This window comes from Emiliania huxleyi, assembly GCF_000372725.1.
Source record: "Emiliania huxleyi CCMP1516 unplaced genomic scaffold EMIHUscaffold_37, whole genome shotgun sequence".
Classification (NCBI taxonomy): domain Eukaryota; phylum Haptophyta; order Isochrysidales; family Noelaerhabdaceae; genus Emiliania; species Emiliania huxleyi.
Window position 1 is genome coordinate 645987 of NW_005199194.1, and position 17492 is coordinate 663478.

At 67.1% G+C, this 17492-nt stretch overlaps 6 protein-coding genes across 6 annotated transcripts; 4 read left to right on the forward strand and 2 right to left on the reverse strand.

Moving 5' to 3' along the window:
- Positions 1-60: 60 nt before the first annotated feature.
- EMIHUDRAFT_451168 (hypothetical protein) lies at positions 61-1392 on the forward strand (the record flags this gene model as incomplete). Its single annotated transcript, XM_005771953.1, has 4 exons — positions 61-69; positions 182-328; positions 563-619; positions 879-1392. The coding sequence occupies 4 exons, from the start codon at positions 61-63 to the stop codon at positions 1134-1136; spliced, it is 471 nt and encodes a 156-aa protein (XP_005772010.1). The 3' UTR covers positions 1137-1392.
- A 78-nt stretch (positions 1393-1470) lies between these two features.
- Positions 1471-2321, reverse strand: EMIHUDRAFT_355454 (hypothetical protein). Its single transcript, XM_005771954.1, has 2 exons — positions 1972-2321; positions 1471-1917 (listed from the first exon to the last, which is right to left on the reverse strand). The coding sequence occupies exons 1-2, from the start codon at positions 2309-2311 to the stop codon at positions 1715-1717; spliced, it is 543 nt and encodes a 180-aa protein (XP_005772011.1). The 5' UTR covers positions 2312-2321; the 3' UTR covers positions 1471-1714.
- Positions 2322-5131: 2810 nt separating this feature from the next.
- Positions 5132-6187, forward strand: EMIHUDRAFT_209204 (hypothetical protein; the record flags this gene model as incomplete). The annotated part of the gene is made up of 1 exon (XM_005771955.1): positions 5132-6187. One exon carries the CDS (start codon positions 5132-5134, stop codon positions 6185-6187), a length of 1056 nt encoding a protein of 351 aa, XP_005772012.1.
- Positions 6188-6657: 470 nt separating this feature from the next.
- EMIHUDRAFT_209205 (hypothetical protein) lies at positions 6658-6984 on the reverse strand (the record flags this gene model as incomplete). The annotated part of the gene is made up of 1 exon (XM_005771956.1): positions 6658-6984. One exon carries the CDS (start codon positions 6982-6984, stop codon positions 6658-6660), a length of 327 nt encoding a protein of 108 aa, XP_005772013.1.
- Positions 6985-7490: 506 nt separating this feature from the next.
- Positions 7491-8768, forward strand: EMIHUDRAFT_451170 (hypothetical protein; the record flags this gene model as incomplete). Its single annotated transcript, XM_005771957.1, has 4 exons — positions 7491-7717; positions 7741-8037; positions 8128-8337; positions 8494-8768. The coding sequence occupies exons 1-4, from the start codon at positions 7537-7539 to the stop codon at positions 8766-8768; spliced, it is 963 nt and encodes a 320-aa protein (XP_005772014.1). The 5' UTR covers positions 7491-7536.
- A 2548-nt stretch (positions 8769-11316) lies between these two features.
- Positions 11317-12894, forward strand: EMIHUDRAFT_209207 (hypothetical protein; the record flags this gene model as incomplete). Its single annotated transcript, XM_005771958.1, has 4 exons — positions 11317-11562; positions 11716-11829; positions 12141-12554; positions 12814-12894. 4 exons carry the CDS (start codon positions 11317-11319, stop codon positions 12892-12894), a joined length of 855 nt encoding a protein of 284 aa, XP_005772015.1.
- Between the last annotated feature and the right edge of the window lie 4598 nt (positions 12895-17492).

Consider the following 17492-nt stretch of genomic DNA (forward strand, 5'->3'; position numbering starts at 1 on the left):
TGCACAGGGCGTTCTTCACTATAGAATTGGTCATACTCCAGACCATGTCTCTAACTCAACATGCCTCGGGTCGAGCGGAGCATACCCGTGCACTACGCCACGCGCCGGATGTGGTGTATTCGCACGCCCCTCCATCTCTTCGTCGAGCAGTCCTGAGCCGACACTGCCTCGGGTCGAGCAGGCGCCGCCGTTTTGCATCGGCGTGCGGTTTGTTCCGCGCGGCGGCGGGCTGATGGCGCCCAACTGCGACGGCGACGCGATCTGCGTCGAGTTCGGGTACATCAAGAGTGTGCTCTGGTTCTCGCGCGCGCACGAGACATGGCTGCAGGCGAGGCGCAGTTCAGAACGCAATTAAGAACCACTGTGTGTGTGTAGTAGTATATTGTAGTAGCAGCAGCAGCAGCAGCAGCAGCAGCAGTAGCAGCAGCAGCAGCAGCAGCCAGCAGCAGCAGCAGCAGCAGCCAGCAGCAGCAGCAGCGGCGGCGGCGGCAGCAGCAGCAGTGATGAGCAGGCGGGAAGTCGAGATACGCCCGAGAGGACGTCGAGGCGACGTCGAGGTTAGGCGATGCTCGACGAGCTGGAGGAGGCTGGCCTGCGCCTCTACCGACACCCCGGCAAGGCGAGATATGGGGAGATATGGGGAGATATGGGGAGATATGGGGCCACCCCGGCAAGGCGTTGCGTGTGTGCGGGGGGTGGCTAGGAGGGAGGGGGATGCGGGGACTGCTCACCCACGCGCACTGGGCCTTGCACCTTTGATGCCGTGGGGCTCCTGTCGTCTAGACGTGGAGTCGCGAGGGTCGCTTGGCCGTTGCCCCACCACCGATGTGTGTGTGTGTGTGTGTGTGGAGAAGCTGATCTGACTTGGCCTTCCTCAGGCGTACCACCCGCACCGCATCTTCCGCGAGGTGCTCTCCGCGGGCCAGCGCGCAGAGCTGCGCCGCCTCCGTGCCGAGTACGACCCGCACCGAGTCTTTGACGGCGGCAAGCTCAAGTTCGAGGAGCTGTACAGCCTCCGGCCGCCGGGAGAGGAGGTCGCGCTGCCGGCGCCGAGTTTCGAGGCGCCGTCGCCGCCGCAGCAGCCGAAGGAGGGCGACACCGTCCCGCTGACCTCTGGAGTCCGCGCAATGGTGTGACGAGGGAGGAGACCTGGAGAGCCTCTCTACCCCCTTTGGCTGGCGCGTGAGGGCGCCTCCGCAATGAACGGCGCAGGGCGGTCGATCATCGCCTCTCGGCGAGATCGAGGCTACTTTTCTCGCGCTGGCAATTCTGCCCCTGCGCATGCGTAGACGCAGCCGCAGCCCATCCAGCAGCGGCTCGCCCGCTCCGGACCCTAGCGCAAGCTGTTCGTCTCCCTCGCTTTACATACAAATCATACGGTACGTACACAGCATTAGTAAACCCATTAGGGGTATCCACATGGTTTCAGCCCCGATCTCATGCGTGTACGGAAAAGAATATGTGCCGGCTCATGGATGCGTTTATATAATACGTGAGGGCCTATTGCTCATGCGTGTGCGTGCGTGCGTGCTGCGCGCGCCGCGTGTGTCCGTCGCGCACACAACCACCAACCACCTCCGGCCCGGGGAAGGAATAGGAGGGGGGACGGCAGCCTCCCCCGCCGCCGCCGACTCAAAATGATATAGGTCGCGGCTCGGTCTCGCACGGAGAACATGTGCTCCAGGGGTGCTCTCGCTTAAGAGTGCTGGGCCTCTCACGCCGCGCCGGGCAGCGGGGAGGGGAGGGCGAGCCCGAGCCGCTCGGCGGTACGCCGCGCCTCCTCCAGCGAGATCTCCTCCACAACCTTCCAGCCACGCAGCCGCGCCGCCTGCCGCCCGTCCGCCAGCCACTTGACAGCCTCGCCGACGGGGCCGTCGCCCTCTTTCCTTACCTTGAAGAAGCCCGACGCCACGTCGCCGTCGGCCCACCGGTAGACGCCGCGCCCCTCCTGCTTACCCGCCTTCCATTCGCCGTCGTAGACGTTGCCGTTTTTGAGCCGCATGACGCCGTGCCCCTCCGGCAAACCCGCATTCCACTCGCCCTCGTAGCCTTGGCCGTTGGTGCCGTCGGCGAGCCGCATGACGCCGCGCCCCTCCCGCAAACCCGCCTTAAACTCGCCGTCATAGACGTCGCCGTTGGCGTACCGCAAGACGCCGCGCCCCCACGGATTACCCGCCTTCCACTCGCCGTCGTAAACGTTGCCGTTGACGTAACGCATGACGCCGCGCCCCTCGCGAACCCCCGCCGCGTTCCACTCGCCCTCGTACTCCCCCGCAGCTGACTTGCCTATCTTGGTGAAGAGGCCACCCATGAGAACCCTTGGGCTCGAGCAAACCCTGGGAGCTTCCCGATGATCGACGAGCAAACCCGGGATCGTCAGCTTCACACAAAACACAAATGTGCATGAACACAAATCAACTCTCAAAAACACAGCCCCGGACCCAAGACGCACAAGCTCAGACTTCACACGGTGGCGTCTCTTCACAGCCTTGTTATGAGAAGAAAATACGTCCTACTCGAGTATGGCGCTATGCGCTGGTCTGTGAGAGGTTGAGTGGAGGCCCTGGGGATGGGGGGAGATCACGAGACGCTAGCCCGAGGGCCCAACTTCAGAATCGTGCTGTTTGTGAGGCACATGTACATGTTCATGCACCTTTCGTCTGTGTGAGCTGCGAAGTCACTGTCGTGCGATATCGTCGTGCAAAACGGCCCAACCACCGACACGACCGCCACCGTCCGGCGGCAAGGCATACGCTCTGAGGCCGTAGAATGGTGACGGCTGCATCTAGCTCTTTGCGCGGGTCAAGTGTACCTGGTCTCCCCTTGATGGTCCTACCTACCTCTAGGCGGGCTTCTCCACAGGAGTCGATCTTGGAGACATGGAGAGGGGCAGTGCTCACTCTGCACTCTCTGTTCGGCCTGCTGTACGACCCGTCGTGGCTTCACATCTACCTCGTGCCAGTCAAAGGGTCGGGGGTCGTTGATGGTTGAATCTGTCTCGTATCTGCCTAAACGGAGGTGGATCTCTACGGCTCTACAGCGGGCCCGGTGCGCGGATATCGGGGGTGCGCGGATATAAAAGTCTTGGCGGGCCGGAACTCGCCTGGGGAGTTGTTCACGGCGCGCCAGAGAGTTCAAGCCGCCGGGCCTGTGGGCGTGGGCTCGTAGGACGCGGGCTCGTTGGACGCAAGCTCGTTCAACCCGGGCTCTTCGGGGCCGTCGATGGAGAACGACTGAACCGCGTGCCGCGGTGTGACAAACCGCAGTGTCCACGTGCCAGGCTGGGTCCGCGGCCGGCGGAGCCCGCGGAGGGCCGAGGGGCGCTGCACGCGGAGGCCAACGGGCTGGTTCTTTACGATGCTGGGGGTGACCTCCAGCAGCATGTCGGAGACAGGGTCGGGGCTGCGGCTGAAGCGGCGCAGCAGCCGGCTGAAGGCGTTCCGCCCGGGCGTGACTTGGACGCGGACGACCGTGAGGCACTGCCCCCCGAGCTCGAGGACCATGCCAGGAGCAACGAAGCTGCGAGTCCCGCGCACGTCGACGCGCAGCCACGTGTCACCGCGGGCAGCGGCGTGGCCGAGGTGGAGGCTTGACCGCCAGTACCATCCGCAGCAGCAGAGGAGGAGGAGAAGGAGTAACAGCAGCGCGACGACGGCGATGGCGGCGCCAGCGCCCCCCCCACCGCCACCCGGCGGCGGGGGGGGAGGTTGGTCAGTAATGGGTTGGATATCCGGTGGCGGTGGCGAGGGCAACAGGCTCACCCATCTCCGCGGCCATGCTGTCAGTGAAGCTTTGTGTGTTAGCAGCGCCGGCGAGCTCCTCCGCGGTCGGCCCCCCCTCGAGCTGCGAGATGACTACCTTCACCTCGTGCGGATTGAAAGACTCCTCGAGGTTGATCTGCTCTTCCATGACGGTGAGAGGGGGGTCGAGGTCGGCGTAGGACGCAATCAGCGCCGTCATAACCTGGTCCGTAAACTCAGACAGCTGCCGTCGGCGATTCTCGGGGCAGCCGGCGGGAAGCTGCGCTGACCCCGAGCACACGTCATCGCCGAACTCAAAGGTGAATTCGACAGCGGGAACCCGGACATCCCCTGGCGCCATGGGCGGCTCGGGGACGGCGGGAGGGAGGGATGGGGGGGCGGCGGGAGGCTCGGCGGGAGGATCAGGATCAGAGGGAGGAGCGGCAGGAGGCTCGAGCGGCGGCTCTGCGGTCGGTGCCTCGGACAGGCGCCTGGCCAGCACTGGCGGAGTTGGCGTTGGGAATGCTTCGGAAGTGGCGAGGGCGAGGGGGAGCAGCGCGAGGAGCAGCGACAGCATCTGGTGCATCGCCAGCGTTGTCGATCAAACCAGAGCACGGTCCGGTCCTCTGCCCGACAAGTACGGCGACGCCGCCACTTTGGCAACATTATTTTGACGCCGAGCCCGTCGATTTTCCAAAAGGAGGCGGGTGCGTTACGCGCCTAACCAAGATACCAAGGAATACGTGTCCCTCGTTGTCCATGACGCTTGCCGCCATAGCCCTAGGTTCAGGCTCTCTCTCTCTCTCTCTCTCTCTCTCTCTCTCTCTCTCTCTCTCTCTCTCTCTCTCTCTCTCTCTCTCTCTCTCTCTCTCTCTCTCTCTCTCTCTCGTGCGTGTCTGTGTGTGCGGCAGCGTGTCGGCTCGGCATATGCACTCTACATCTCGCGCCAGTCAAGCAAGTGCGTTTGGAGTCTTTTTGTTGGTTGTTGATTCTCTGCAAAGGCCAAAGCGGCGCAACCCACAACCTCTCGAAGAACCCCCCCCCCCCCCGGTCGGAGCTGGAAGACTGCTTGTGGAAGACGACAAACAAGCAAGGATTATAGGTGAATAACAGATGAAAAGGAACGCGCATTTACAAAAGAGTTAGACACGAGCGAGGTGAAGACACCCTACCTACCAGGCCAGCGACTGTGCTCTTGTGCGCAAAGTGTGGAACAAGCAGAACCGTGAATGACGCGAGGCCAAGGCGCCGGAAAAGGGCAAATCGACGGGCACACAGGTATGGGGCACGTTCCTTACAGCCGACGCGTTGCCCTCGCCGTCGCGGCATTATGCGGCGCCGCGGCGCAGTGCCCGGCGGAGTGTCAGCATGCGGTGCCCTGCGGACTTCCGATGTGCGGCCCGCATTGCTGTGCCTTTTACGGCAAGCGGCGGCAGCCCACCAAGGAGCCAGCCGTTCCGCGCGGCCAACTCCCTGCGGTTGCTCTGCGGTCCAAGCCTTCGCGAAGAGTCCGTTACGCCTACTCGGCTCTACGCCGGGCGCGGGCGAGGCCGTGTCAGCTGGTCCAGAGCCCCTTCCTCTACGGCTTCGACGAGGAGCTCTGTGCCGAGTACGTGTCCCAGCCGCTGGCCACGCCTCCCAGCTGCCCGGCCAACCTGACGCAGGGCGTGCCGCGGCTCTACCATGCGGTTGGCAAGGGCGCCGCTCGTCCACCGAACGTGGACATGAATGCCGCCGTCCACCTCCGCGGCTTTGAGGTGCGGTACCATGACGACAAGTCTGCGGCCGCGTACGTGTCCGAGCACTGCGGAGAGGAGGCCGGTCAGGCGTACCGCTGTTTCGTCGCCCCCGCGTACCGGGCCGACCTCTTCCGCTTCTGTGCGATGTACGCCGAGGGCGGCGTGTATGTTGACACCGACATCGTGCTGCTCGAGCCCATCGGTAGCATCGTCAACACGTGTGACGGTGCGTCCATCGGGTACGACATCCCTGCGGCAGCCAGACAGTCTGAGCGGAAGCAGATGAAGCTTCTCGCGAGCGTCCCGTCGCACCCGTTGGCCCGCTGCATGGTCGAGTCGATTGTCGACAACGTGCGGCACCGGTTCGTCTCCCGTAAGCGGCCTCTGCTGCTTACCGGCCCCGAGCTGCTGCAAGAGTGCTACAACCGGACGCGTGCGGCGAGCGACATTATGGTCACGTACCGCGACTCTGTGCGCGCGGTCTACCCGTACACGGGCCTCGTCGGCGCCCGTGGGCTCATCGCCTTTGAGCAGCCCAACACCATGGACTACCCGCAGACGACGAGCACCCCCATCAGCGGCGACATGCGATGGACCAGCAAGACATTCCGCCAGCCCGTGTCGAGCCAGGTGGCTGCGATGCGGTACGGCTCGCTCACGTCGAAGGGTAGGATCTACACCAGGGGGTGCGCGGTGCCCAAAAGGTAGCACACACAGCTTGCACTTGTCAGCACTGGTTGGTGGTTGCAGTGGGCTCTAGCCACGCAACATGCCCCCCGCCCCCCGCGCCCCGGCGCCCCGCCCCGGAGAATCTCTAGCTCGTTTCAACGTTTGTCTTTCACCTGTCCGCTTAAACGCCTCCATAGCTTTAGTTCGGTGCATGATACACGTAGAAACGTACGGGAAGCATAAAAAAGAGCGAACCCGCGCGTCGCGGCGACCGCGGCGCAGCGCGGGTGTGGGGGCGCGCCGGCGGCACAACGGACCGCGGCTCGACTACCCCCGCCGGGTACAGAGTACAGGCCACACGTATGGGCTACGTGAATCATTGCTATGTACAGGGGCGACGAAGCGGGTGTGGCCGTCTCAGCCCAACGGGGCAGCGGCGTGGGACCGTGGGGTCGCCGTGGCCTAGCACGCATCCAGCGCTGCCGTGCGCCGTCGGACGCCGCGAATGGTCATTTCCCGGAAATGGCGCCGACGAGGGTGCTGCCGCCTGCCGTGGCATTCCCACCGACCATAAGCCTGTAGTGCTCGTCCACCTTGGTAAGGAAGAAGACGGAGCACGTCTCCTCAATCGCACCATCGGCCATGTGGCGCTCCAGAATCGCGCTGACATGCACCTGCGACTCGTCGCCGTGCATCACCGCGACATCTTGGATGGTGGTTTTGCGCCAGCCCATCTCCTTCATCTTGTCAAAGTTGAGGAGTGACCCCATCGAGTCGAGCTCCATTTTCTTTCCTGCCACCACGAACGTGAAGGGTGGCTGGCAGAGCGCGTCCATCGCGGCAATGTCGCAGGAGTTGAGCGCGCCCACCCACGCCACGGGCCACTCCTCCGGACTTTTGGCTGCGAAACTCGCCGCACGCGCCAAGCGGAGTCCGCAACCACGCGTAGAAGCGGTGCGCGACAGTGACGCCAGCATTTGAGAGGGATCCGTCGATATAGCTCTCTGCTTTTTTTGTGATATCAGCCTTCGATGTTATGAAACAACGCAAGGCGGACATGGCATACGCTCTCGGGCCCACAGACATCCCGCACACTCGCCGCACACCCGCCGCCCCCGCGCGCGCCCCACCCGGCCGGGAGAAAGGGGAGTGACAGTTTGGGACGGCAAGTCGGCAACAGAACGAGTATGTTGAGTCCTGGCTCAACAACGCAGAGTAAATGCAAGCCGGATGGCTCACAGGCCACCTCTTGCGCCCCGACTGACCGATCTACCGCACTGGCCACTTCCGCCCCCTTGCTCCCAACCCATCCACCTCGCCCCGGGCCGCGCCGCGCGATCTCGTCGGGCTCGACCTCACAGCTCTGGTACTCCAAGGAGGTGGGCCCGATGCACGTCGTCAATCTCTGCTCGTATGCGGCCACCTTCAACGGCTCCTTCCAGTACGACTGGCTCGTCGCGGATTTGGCGTCGGTCAACCGCAACAAAACGCCATGGCTCATCGCCAATTTTCACTGCGAGCGCGTTGTTGCACCGCCCCCGCACCCTGCCCCACTACACCCACCGCCCCGCCCCAAGGTGCAACTCGAACAAGGTACAACTCGAACAAAAAGCACCAGGGCGAGGCCGAGCCCATGCGTCTCGACATGGAGGAGCTGCTCTACGATGCGGGCGTCGACATCGTGATCAACGGCCACGTCCATGCCTACGAGCGGTCGGTGCCCGTGTACAACGCTTGCCTGAACGAATGCGCGCCCAACTACGTTGTCATCGGCGACGGTGGCAACTACGAGGGCGCCAGCACGCAGTGGATCCAGCCGCCGCCGTGGTCAAAGGTGCGCGAGTCGTCTTTCGGTGTTGGGTTCCTCACCATCATCAACGACACGCACGGTGAGCCCCCACACGCGTAGGTTGCCGCAGTCCCGCCCCTGCCAAGCCATATCCGCTCTTACCTCGCCGGCCGTGCCCCTCGCGCCACAGCCTTTTACAACTGGTCGCGCTCCGCCTGCGAGTCCAAGGATGCCGACGCCCACTTTGTGGATCTGGACGGAGCAGGCTGTTCGGGGGGGCTCAACAAAGGCTCGACGCAGTTTTCGTCCGACTCGACCTACTTTGTTCGCGAGGAGCCGAGCATGCGCAAGCCCGAGCATAACCCGTCGTGCCCGGATAAGAAGCGCAAGCCGTGCGGCGGTGCTGGAGGCCCGGCCTTCCCGCCGTACCCACCGCAGCCGCCGCCATCGCCTCCGACTCCGCCGGCGCTGCCGTCGCCGCCGTCGCCTCCCGATCCTCCAGCACCCCCGCCGCCAGTGTAGTGCGGTGACAACCACCCAACTGGCTGCGCGGAAGGCTCGACCTGCTACTGTGAGTACAAGTACAACTCTCACGGAACCCGCAGCGTGCTCTTCTCGAGTCTGCCGCCGGATTCGCGCGGATGCTTCTGCTTCCAAGACGAAGCGTCGCCTGACGACGACATGGTTGGTGGCGAGCACGCGTCCCCCCAGGCCAAGATCAAGAAAATGCGCAACCGGCTCGAAATGTTGATGGAGCACTGCGCCGTAGTGATCCAAGCCGCCGATGCGCAGGGCGCCCCTATCGCGGAGGTGGACCCTTCTTGCGAGTGACGCACGGCCGGACCCGTCATCCTCCAGGTGCAGGGCTAGCCGTAGGGGCCTCTCATCGCTCTGGTCACCGCCGGCTCCCCCTCCTCCTTCGCTCGCTCTTAGTTCAATGCAATCACCCCGGGAGGCTAGATTGTCCCTTGCGACTGTTCTCTATGTGTAACTTGGTGGCGCATGTGGTTGCGGCCGTGCTAGCTCCTGGCTCTGCACATCACACATCACCCTCTGTGCGCGCGCTTTGGGTTTCTTTCGTGTGGTGCAAGCTGTGTTAGTGCCAGTGCGCGCCAGTCCCGTGCCCAGTGTCGTGCGAGAGAGTTTTGTTGTAAAATTCTTTCGTGGTGTACCTACCTGTGTTCGTCGTCGTGCGAGACTGCGAGTGCGCGCCAGTCCCGCTCTCTCCGAGACTCCGTCTCCCGTGCCCGGTGTTCAATCTGCGATGGTTTTTTGTCCACGTCGTAGCGAGCCCTTCCTCGCACGCGCTAGAAGTTGGTTGGTGGGCGGTAAGCCAACCCCGCCATAATATGCACATGCACAGGTTGCGAGCCGGCTTGGGTGGCCGGGGTGAGGCGGCGTGCACGTGCCGGTGGCGGTGTGAGCGGTGTGAGGCGGCGTGTGGGTAGTAGAGTGAGAGGGGAAGGGTCACTTTTCGCTTTTTGTACTCGCTACTGTTGTATTCTAGAGCCGTACGTGGTACATTGCTATGGTACTCGAAACACAATTTTTTTTACTCTCAGAGCGTCCGACCGGCTGCCTTGGGCAGCAGCTGGTTCGACAGGTCCTCCCCGTGACCTAGGCAGCCGTCCTCGCCCTTGCCCCAGGTAAAGACGGCGCCGTCGGCCGTGATGGAGAGGCTGTAGTTGTATCCAGCAGACACAGCGACGACGCGCTGGCCACCAAAGGCCTCGATCTTCTTGGGCAGCAGTTGGTTCTGCTCGTCGCCGTGGCCCAGCTTGCCTGCGGCTCCCTCGCCCCAGCTCCAGACGGCGCCATCGGCGGTGATGGCGAGGCTGACAGCGGTTCCAGCCGACACGGCGACGACGCGCTGGCCAACCGAAGCCTCGACCTTCTTGGGCAGCAGCTGGTTCTGCTGGTCGCCGTGGCCCAACCGGCCGTCCAAACCACAGCCCCAGCTCCAGACGGCGCCGTCGGCGGTGATGGCGAGGCTGTGGTATCCTCCAGCCGACACAGCGACGATGCGCTGGCCAGCCAAGGCCTCGACCTTCTTGGGCAGCAGCTGCTGCTGCTCGTCGCCGTGGCCCAGCTTGCCGAAGGCTCCATAGCCCCAGCTCCAGACGGCGCCGTCGGCGGCGATGGCGAGGCTGTGGCTGTATCCAGCCGACACAGCGACGACGCGCTGGCCAGCGAAGGCCTCGACCTTCTTGGGCAGCAACTGCTCTTGCTGGTCGCCGTGGCCCAGCTTGCCCCCACCTCCTTCGCCCCAGCTCCAGACAGCGCCGTCGGCGGTGAGGGCGAGGCTATGGCCCACTCCGGCCGCAACAGCGGCGACGCGCTGCCCCGCCAAGGCCTCGACTTTCTTTGGCAGCAGCTGGTCCTGTCTGTCGCCGTGGCCCGCAAGGACTCCAAAGCCCCAGCTCCAGACGGCGCCGTCGGCGGTCAGGGCGAGGCTGTGGTTGCCTCCCGCCGACACGCTCACGGCGCGCTCGTCGCCCAGCGTGGAGGGGAGGCGAGTCGGCATGTTGAGCCGCGTCACGCCCTCGCCGTGGCCGAGTAGCCCTGGGCTGAACCACGGCGCAGAGCCGCACGACGAGAGCCGCCCCTCGCCGTCGATGAAGACGCTGTGCGTTTCGCCTCCCGCCGCCCTCGCCGGCGGGTTGGACTCGCGCAGCAGCGCGGAATAGCACACCCACCGCACGGCGCAGCTCTCGCCCTCGGGCTGCGCCGGCAGCTCGAAGCCGCGCTCTTGCGCCCACAAGCGGATGCCCTGCTCCGCGAGCGAGGAGTGAAAGAGCAGCGAGACGGCCGCAACGCGAGCGATGTCGAGGGGGCTGTCGAAGCGGGAGAGGACGCGCTCGAGGAGCTCCCTGGGGAGGTCGAGGAGGCGGGCGGGCGGCGGCGTGTCTGGCGAGGGGGCGGCGGTGGTGGAGGAGCGGCGCGAGCGGCGGCGCGGCGGTATGGACAAAACGAGCTGGGGGTGTCGCCCTCCCCCCTCTACTTCGCGGCGGGGTGGAAAGGGGGAGAAAAATAATTTTACAACAAAACTCCCTCGCACAACACTGGGCACGGGACTGGCGCGCACTGGCACTACACGCGTCCGATCGACCAAAGCCCCCCCACTCGCACTGTCCTCGGTACGCGCGCCCTTAATAAGTAAATTCTTTTGATTTTTAGCAATACCAAACAACTCTAACACTCACACGTAATTTGGGGCCTGGAGCCCTGTTCACGCGCGCGCGAGTTTTTGTGTTTGGTCTTTTTTTTCTTTGAAAAGACGCCGTCGGCGGCCTGCCGCCGCTCTCTGCCCTCTCGGCGGCCGCCACAGCGAGCACCCACCCGCAGCCCGGGGGCCACGCGGCCGGGCACCAGGCCTTCGATGGCGGCCTCGCCCGCCATCGACCTGGGAGAGCCGCTCGCGGCTTTGTTCAAGCGCGCGCGTGTCGCCGACAGCCTCTACCGCAGGTATGAGGGGCGGCTCGCGGAGCTGGGCGTTGGCGACGCTGGCGACCTCCTCGACGAGGTCGCTGAGAAGGGCATCGGCTCGCTCGACATCCACGACCGCCAGGCGGAGAAGCTCCGCCAAGCTCTTCTCGGCCGGCGGGGCTGGGGGGACGCAGCTGCGGTCTTGGCATCCCTCAGCGGCTTGTCGCTGGGCGACACCCCGGCTGGGGTGGCGGCTGGCGATCAGGCGGCTGGTGGCGGGGCAGCGGCTGGCGGCGAGGGCCGCGGCGGCGCGCGCCCCGAAGAGGCGGACGGCGGTGCCTGCGACGCGCAGGCCGCTGAAGGTGGGTCCGGAGGTGGGACCGAGGGATCCAGTTTGGACCCCTTGGAGCCCGCGCTGCCGGAGAGCGGCGATGGGACGATTGCCGCCGCGGGGGGGGAGGAGGAGGTCGAGGGCGGGCGGAAGGCGCCGCGGCGCCGCCGAGGGCGGCGCGGCCGTGGCGCCAGGGGTCGCGGGGGGGGGCTCGAGAAGGTGCCCGACGCCGCGGCGGGTTTGGCTGCTGAGCGGCCCAACCCCGTGGAGGAGGTTTCCACCGGCGGCGCGGCGCCGGCGGAGGGGGAGGAGGGCGGCCCGCCCTCGCTCGCTGCTGATGGACCTGGACGTGCCCCATATTGGGGGCCTGCCGGCATTACCCCGCCCGAGACGCTGGTCTCTCGGACGCTGCCGGCGCGCCCCACCCTTTCAATCTTTTAGATGAGGCCACGGGTTCTAAGGCGGGCGAGGCGGCTGCTGAGGCGTTGGCGGAGGCGGCGGTCGACGCCGTCTACGGGGCGCTCGTGGCGGCGACGCTCGAGGAGTGGGCTGGGGCGAGCACGGACAACCCCGTCTCCGCGGAGGACGCTCGAGGCCCAGGCCTCGAGTGTCGGGATTGCTTTGAGAACTTTTACAAGGAGTATGACGTGGAGCCTTGGCTCTGGCGCCGGGCGTTGCGTGAGGGCTGGTCGGAGCTGGGGGGCTGGTCGAGAGAGCGGGAGATGGAGGCGGCGGAGAAGGAGATCTGGCGCGGCGAGAGTTCTGAGATCTCTCAGCTAGGCGAGTGGGTCTGCGATGCTTGCTTGGAGGGCTATTTGGGGGGGGGCTTTGGCGACTACTCGGAGCTGCGCAGCGGCTACGTTGCGCCGTATCCGAGTAACCCCTGGATAGGTCGCTCGCGCGACCTCTCCTGGATGCGCAAGGGGCCCATTGGGGTCACGCGGAGGGAGGCGCTGTTAGCGGCGGAGGAGGCGAAGGCGGCCGCGCGGGCGGCGGAGAAGGCGCGGGCGGCGGAGGGGGGGAAGGGCGGCGGCAGCGGGCGGCAGTCCCGCGAGGCACGCCGGCGGAAGGGTTCGTCTTCGCGGGGCGGGGTGCGCACAGCGCACTGCGCGCCGCGAGGATGAGGAGCCTGAGCCAGGGGAGGGTTGGGAAGGGGGGGCGAGGCCGGAGGAGTATGACGGCCTCTTCGACGGCCCATAAGGGGCCGTTGTCTGCTGTGCCTTTTGTGGTGCTAGTTCGTGCCAGTCTGCTGTGAGAGCGACTTGGATTTTAGAATTCTTTTGTGCCCGCGGCTTGAAGCCACTTGCTTGGAGCAGCATCAACGGCACGGCCCGCGCTCGTTCAACTTTGTGTGTGCCGGCACAAAATCTCTCTCTCTCCCGTTGCACCTGCTGGCCATGTTCCCCATCTCCAAGACGTCCTTTCGCCACCAGGCCGAGTGCAGCGGGCTGCATCCAGACCGTTCGCTCTGCCCCTACTGTGGCGCGAGAAAGCGTGGGCACGTCTGCCGATGGGCGTGGCCGAGCAGACGAAACAGCAGCAGAGCCGTAATCAGTGCGGCAGCGCCTGCAGCTGCCCAGGCACACAGCGGCGGCAGCGTCCGCATCAACCTGTCCGAGCTTACGCCTGCTGTGCCCGAGGCTGCCACATCTGGCCATTCTCCGGTCGAGTCGGACTGGCTCAGCGACGGGCCTCGCGTTGGGGAGAGGGTGCTGCGGCGCCTCAAGGGCCACGGCTACGTCCACGCCGTTGTGCGCCTATTTCTGCCGGCGGGCGCGGATGACGAGCCCGCGCTCTGGCGCATCCGGCATGCGGACGGGGACGAAGAGGATCTGGTGCGCACACCCAGCCTCATCGCCGTCAGCACCGCCTCGTCGCTGCACCGCCCCTCGGCACCGACTATGCCTCACCCTCCCCTCGCCTCCGCTCGCACAGGAGGAGTGCGAGCTGCTCGAGGCGATGCAGCGCTTCGCCACCAGCCGTGCGGGCAGGGCCAGGGCGGCGGCGGAGGCGGCGGGTGGACACGCGCGGGTGGCGGGACAGGCGGAGACGTCGAGCTCGGGAGGGCCAGTGCGGGCGGCAGCGGCGGCAGGGGTTGCGGAGGACGCGGAGGGAGAGACGGCAGAGGAGGAGGAGGAGGGAGAGACGGCGGAGGAGCCCGAGCCGCCGGCGGGCTCAGCATGCTCTACCGCCTCGCCCCCGCCTCCGCCGCCTCCGACGCACAGGGAGGCTGCACTCGCCGCGCCGCTCGTGACGGAGGCGGACGGGCTGCGGCTGCACCTCTCGAGCAGCAGCAGCACCGGCTACAGTGGCGTGCGCGCGGACAAGAGCCGCTACCAGGCGGCGCGCAGGGTGGGTGGAAGGCTGGTCTACTTGGGCTCCTTCGACATGGCGGTGGAGGCGGCGGTGGCGTACGCGCGGGCGGGCGGCGAGTACCAGCCTCCGGCTCCTCCGACGGTGGCGACAGAGGCGGAGGGGCTGCGGCTGCACCTCTCGAGCAACGCCACCGGGTACGAGGGAGTGGTCAAGCATACCTCTGGCCGCTTCCAAGCGCGGCACAGGGTGGGCGGAAGGCAGGTCACCATCGGCACCTTCGACACGGCGGTGGAGGCGGCGGTGGCGTACGCGCGGGTGGTCGGGCAGGCGGAGGCGGCAGGCGCGGCGGCGGCAGTGCCGGCGGAGGAGGGCGACGAAGCAGGCGGCGAGGAGGAGGGCGGCGAGGAGGAGGGCGGCGAGAACAAGGGCGGCGAGGAGGAGGGCGGCGAGGAGGAGGGCGGCGAGGAGGGCGGGTGGAGCGGTGGCGGCGAGGAGGAGGGCGGCGAGGAGGAGGGCGGCGAGGAGGAGGGCGGCGAGGAGGGCGGGTGGAGCGGTGGCGGCGAGGAGGAGAGCCACTTCCAGGTGGGAGGCCGCGTCGCTGTACAGTACTCTGACGGCGCCTTGTACCCGGGCGAGATCGTGGGCTTTGACGGCGCGTCGAGCCTGTACTCGGTGCAGTGCGACGACGGCGAGTTGCTGGAGGACGTCTCGCTGCACGAGATGCTGCGAGAGGTGGGAGAGGGCGAGTGGGAGGAGCAGGAGCGAGCGAGCGGCGAGGGGATGGAGGCGGAGGAGGCGGAGGCGGCGGCGGGGTCAGCAGGGCCTCCGCAGCACAGGGAGGCTGCACCCGCCGCGCCGCTCGTGACGGAGGCGGAGGGGCTGCGCTTGCACCTCTCCAGCAGCAGCAGTACCGGGTACAAGGGCGTGCGCGCGGACAGGAGCCGCTATAAGGCGCAGCACAGCGTGGGCGGAAGGCTGGTCTACTTGGGCTCCTTCGACACGGCGGTGGAGGCGGCGGTGGCGTACGCGCGGGCGGCCGGCGAGTACCAGCCTCCAGCTCCTCCGACGGTGGCGACAGAGGCGGAGGGGCTGCGGCTGCACCTCTCGAGCAGCAGCAGTACCGGCTACAAGAACGTGGGCAAGCTGCACTCTGGCCGCTTCCAGGCGAAGCGCTGCGTGGACGGCAAGGAGGTCTACTTGGGCTCCTTCGACACGGCGGTGGAGGCGGCGGCGGCGTACGCGCGGGCGAAGGCGGGCAAGGCGGGAGGGCCAGAGCGGGCCGCGGAGGAGGCAGGGGCGGCGGAGGGCGCGGAGGCGGAGGGGATGGAGGCGGAGGGGATGGAGGTGGAGCAGGCGGAGGAAGCGGATGCGGAGGGCTCAGCAGGCGGGGAGAAGGGAGAGACGGCGGAGGAGGCGGCGGTGGGCTCAGCATGCTCTACCGCCTCGCCACCTCCTCCGCCGCCTCCGACGCACAGGGAGGCTGCACTCGCCGCGCCGCTCGTGACGGAGGCGGAGGGGCTGCGCTTGCACCTCTCCGGCAGCAACAGCACCGGCTACAAGAACGTGGGCAAGCTGCCCTCTGGCCGCTTCAAGGCGCAGCACAGGGCGGGCGAAACGAATCTCTACATCGGCATCTTCGACACGGCGGTGGAGGCGGCGGTGGCGTACGCGCGGGCGGCCGGCGAGTACCAGCCTCCAGCTCCTCCGACGGTGGCGACAGAGGCGGACGGGCTGCGGCTGCACCTCTCGAGCAGCGGCAGCACCGGCTACAAGGGCGTGCGCAAGCACAGCTCCTATGGCAGATTCGAGGCGCAGCGCAGTGCGGGCGGAAGGCAGGTCTACTTGGGCTCCTTCGACACGGCGGTGGAGGCGGCGGTGGCGTACGCGCGGGCGGTTGGGCAGGCGGAGGCGGCAGGCACGGCGGCGGCAGTGCCGGCGGAGGAGGGCGACGAGGAGGAGGGCGGCGAGGAGGAGGGCGGCGAGAACAAGGGCGGCGAGAACAAGGGCGGCGAGGAGGAGGGCGGCGAGGAGGAGGGCGGCGAGGAGGAGGGCGGCGAGGAGGGCGGGTGGAGCGGTGGCGGCGAGGAGGAGGGCGGCGAGGAGGAGGGCGGCGAGGAGGAGGGCGGCGAGGAGGGCGGGTGGAGCGGTGGCGGCGAGGAGGAGAGCCACTTCCAGGTGGGAGGCCGCGTCGCTGTAGAGTACTCTGACGGCGCCTTGTACCCGGGCGAGGTCGTGGGCTTTGACGGCGCGTCGAGCCTGTACTCGGTGCAGTGCGACGACGGCGAGCTGCTGGAGGACGTCTCGCTGCACGAGATGCTGCGAGAGGTGGGAGAGGGCGAGTGGGAGGAGCAGGAGCGAGCGAGCGGCGAGGGGATGGAGGCGGAGGAGGCGGAGGCGGCGGCGGGCTCAGCAGGCTCTACCGCCTCGCCGCCGCCTCCGCCGCCTCCGACGCACAGGGAGGCTGCACCCGCCGCGCCGCTCGTGACAGAGGCGGAGGGGCTGCGCTTGCACCTCTCCAGCAGCAGCAGCACCGGCTACAGATGCGTGTTCGCGGACAGGAGCCGCTTCAAGGCGGAGCGCTGGGTGGGTGGAAGGCTGTTCTACTTGGGCTCCTTCGCCACGGCGGTGGAGGCGGCGGTGGCGTACGCGCGGGCGGTCGGCGAGTACCAGCCTCCGACGGTGACAGAGGCGGACGGGCTGCGGCTGCACCTCTCGAGCAGCAACAGTATTGGCTACAAGGGCGTGGTCAAGACCCCCTCTGGCCGCTTCCAGCCGAAGCGCTGGGTGGACGGCAAGAAGGTCTGCCTCGGCACCTTCGACACGGCGGTGGAGGCGGCGGTGGCGTTCGCGCGGGCGGTCGGGCAGGCGGAGGTGGTAGGCGCGGGAGGGTTAGCGCGGGCAGCAGCGGCGGCGGGGGATGCGGAGGCGGGGGAGACGGAGGCGATGGAGGCTGCGGAGGCCAGGGAGATGGAGGCGATGGAGGCAGAGGGGGCGGAGGAGGCAGCGGCGGCGGCGGAGGAGGAGGATGTGCCGCCGCAGGCCGAGGGGTTGCGTTTGCACCACTCCGGCTGCACGGGCTCCGCTGGCCTGGCTGCTGGCTCTCCGTGCTGGGCCAAGCTACGCGGCTCGCCTTGGTGGCCTGCACTCATCAGCGCGGAGGAGGGCGAGTCGGTGCGGGTGCGCTTCTGCGGCACGGGCAACGTGGCGACGCTCGAGCGCGCGAGCTGCATCAAGTCGCTCCGCGAGGACGAGCGCCTCTTCGACGCCACGCGCTGGGGCAAGGACTTTGGGCGGCCAAAGTGGAAGCACCTCCGCGCGCCCTTTGCGAGTGCCGTCGCTCAGGTACTCGAGGTCGAGGCGGCCCTCCCGCATGCGCCGCCGGGCGCGCTAAGCCGAGGACCGGCCGGAAGCTCCGCAGACGACGCGAGGCGGTGCGACGAGCGGCCGCCCAAGCGCCGTCGCACCTCGGCTGCGCAGGAGGC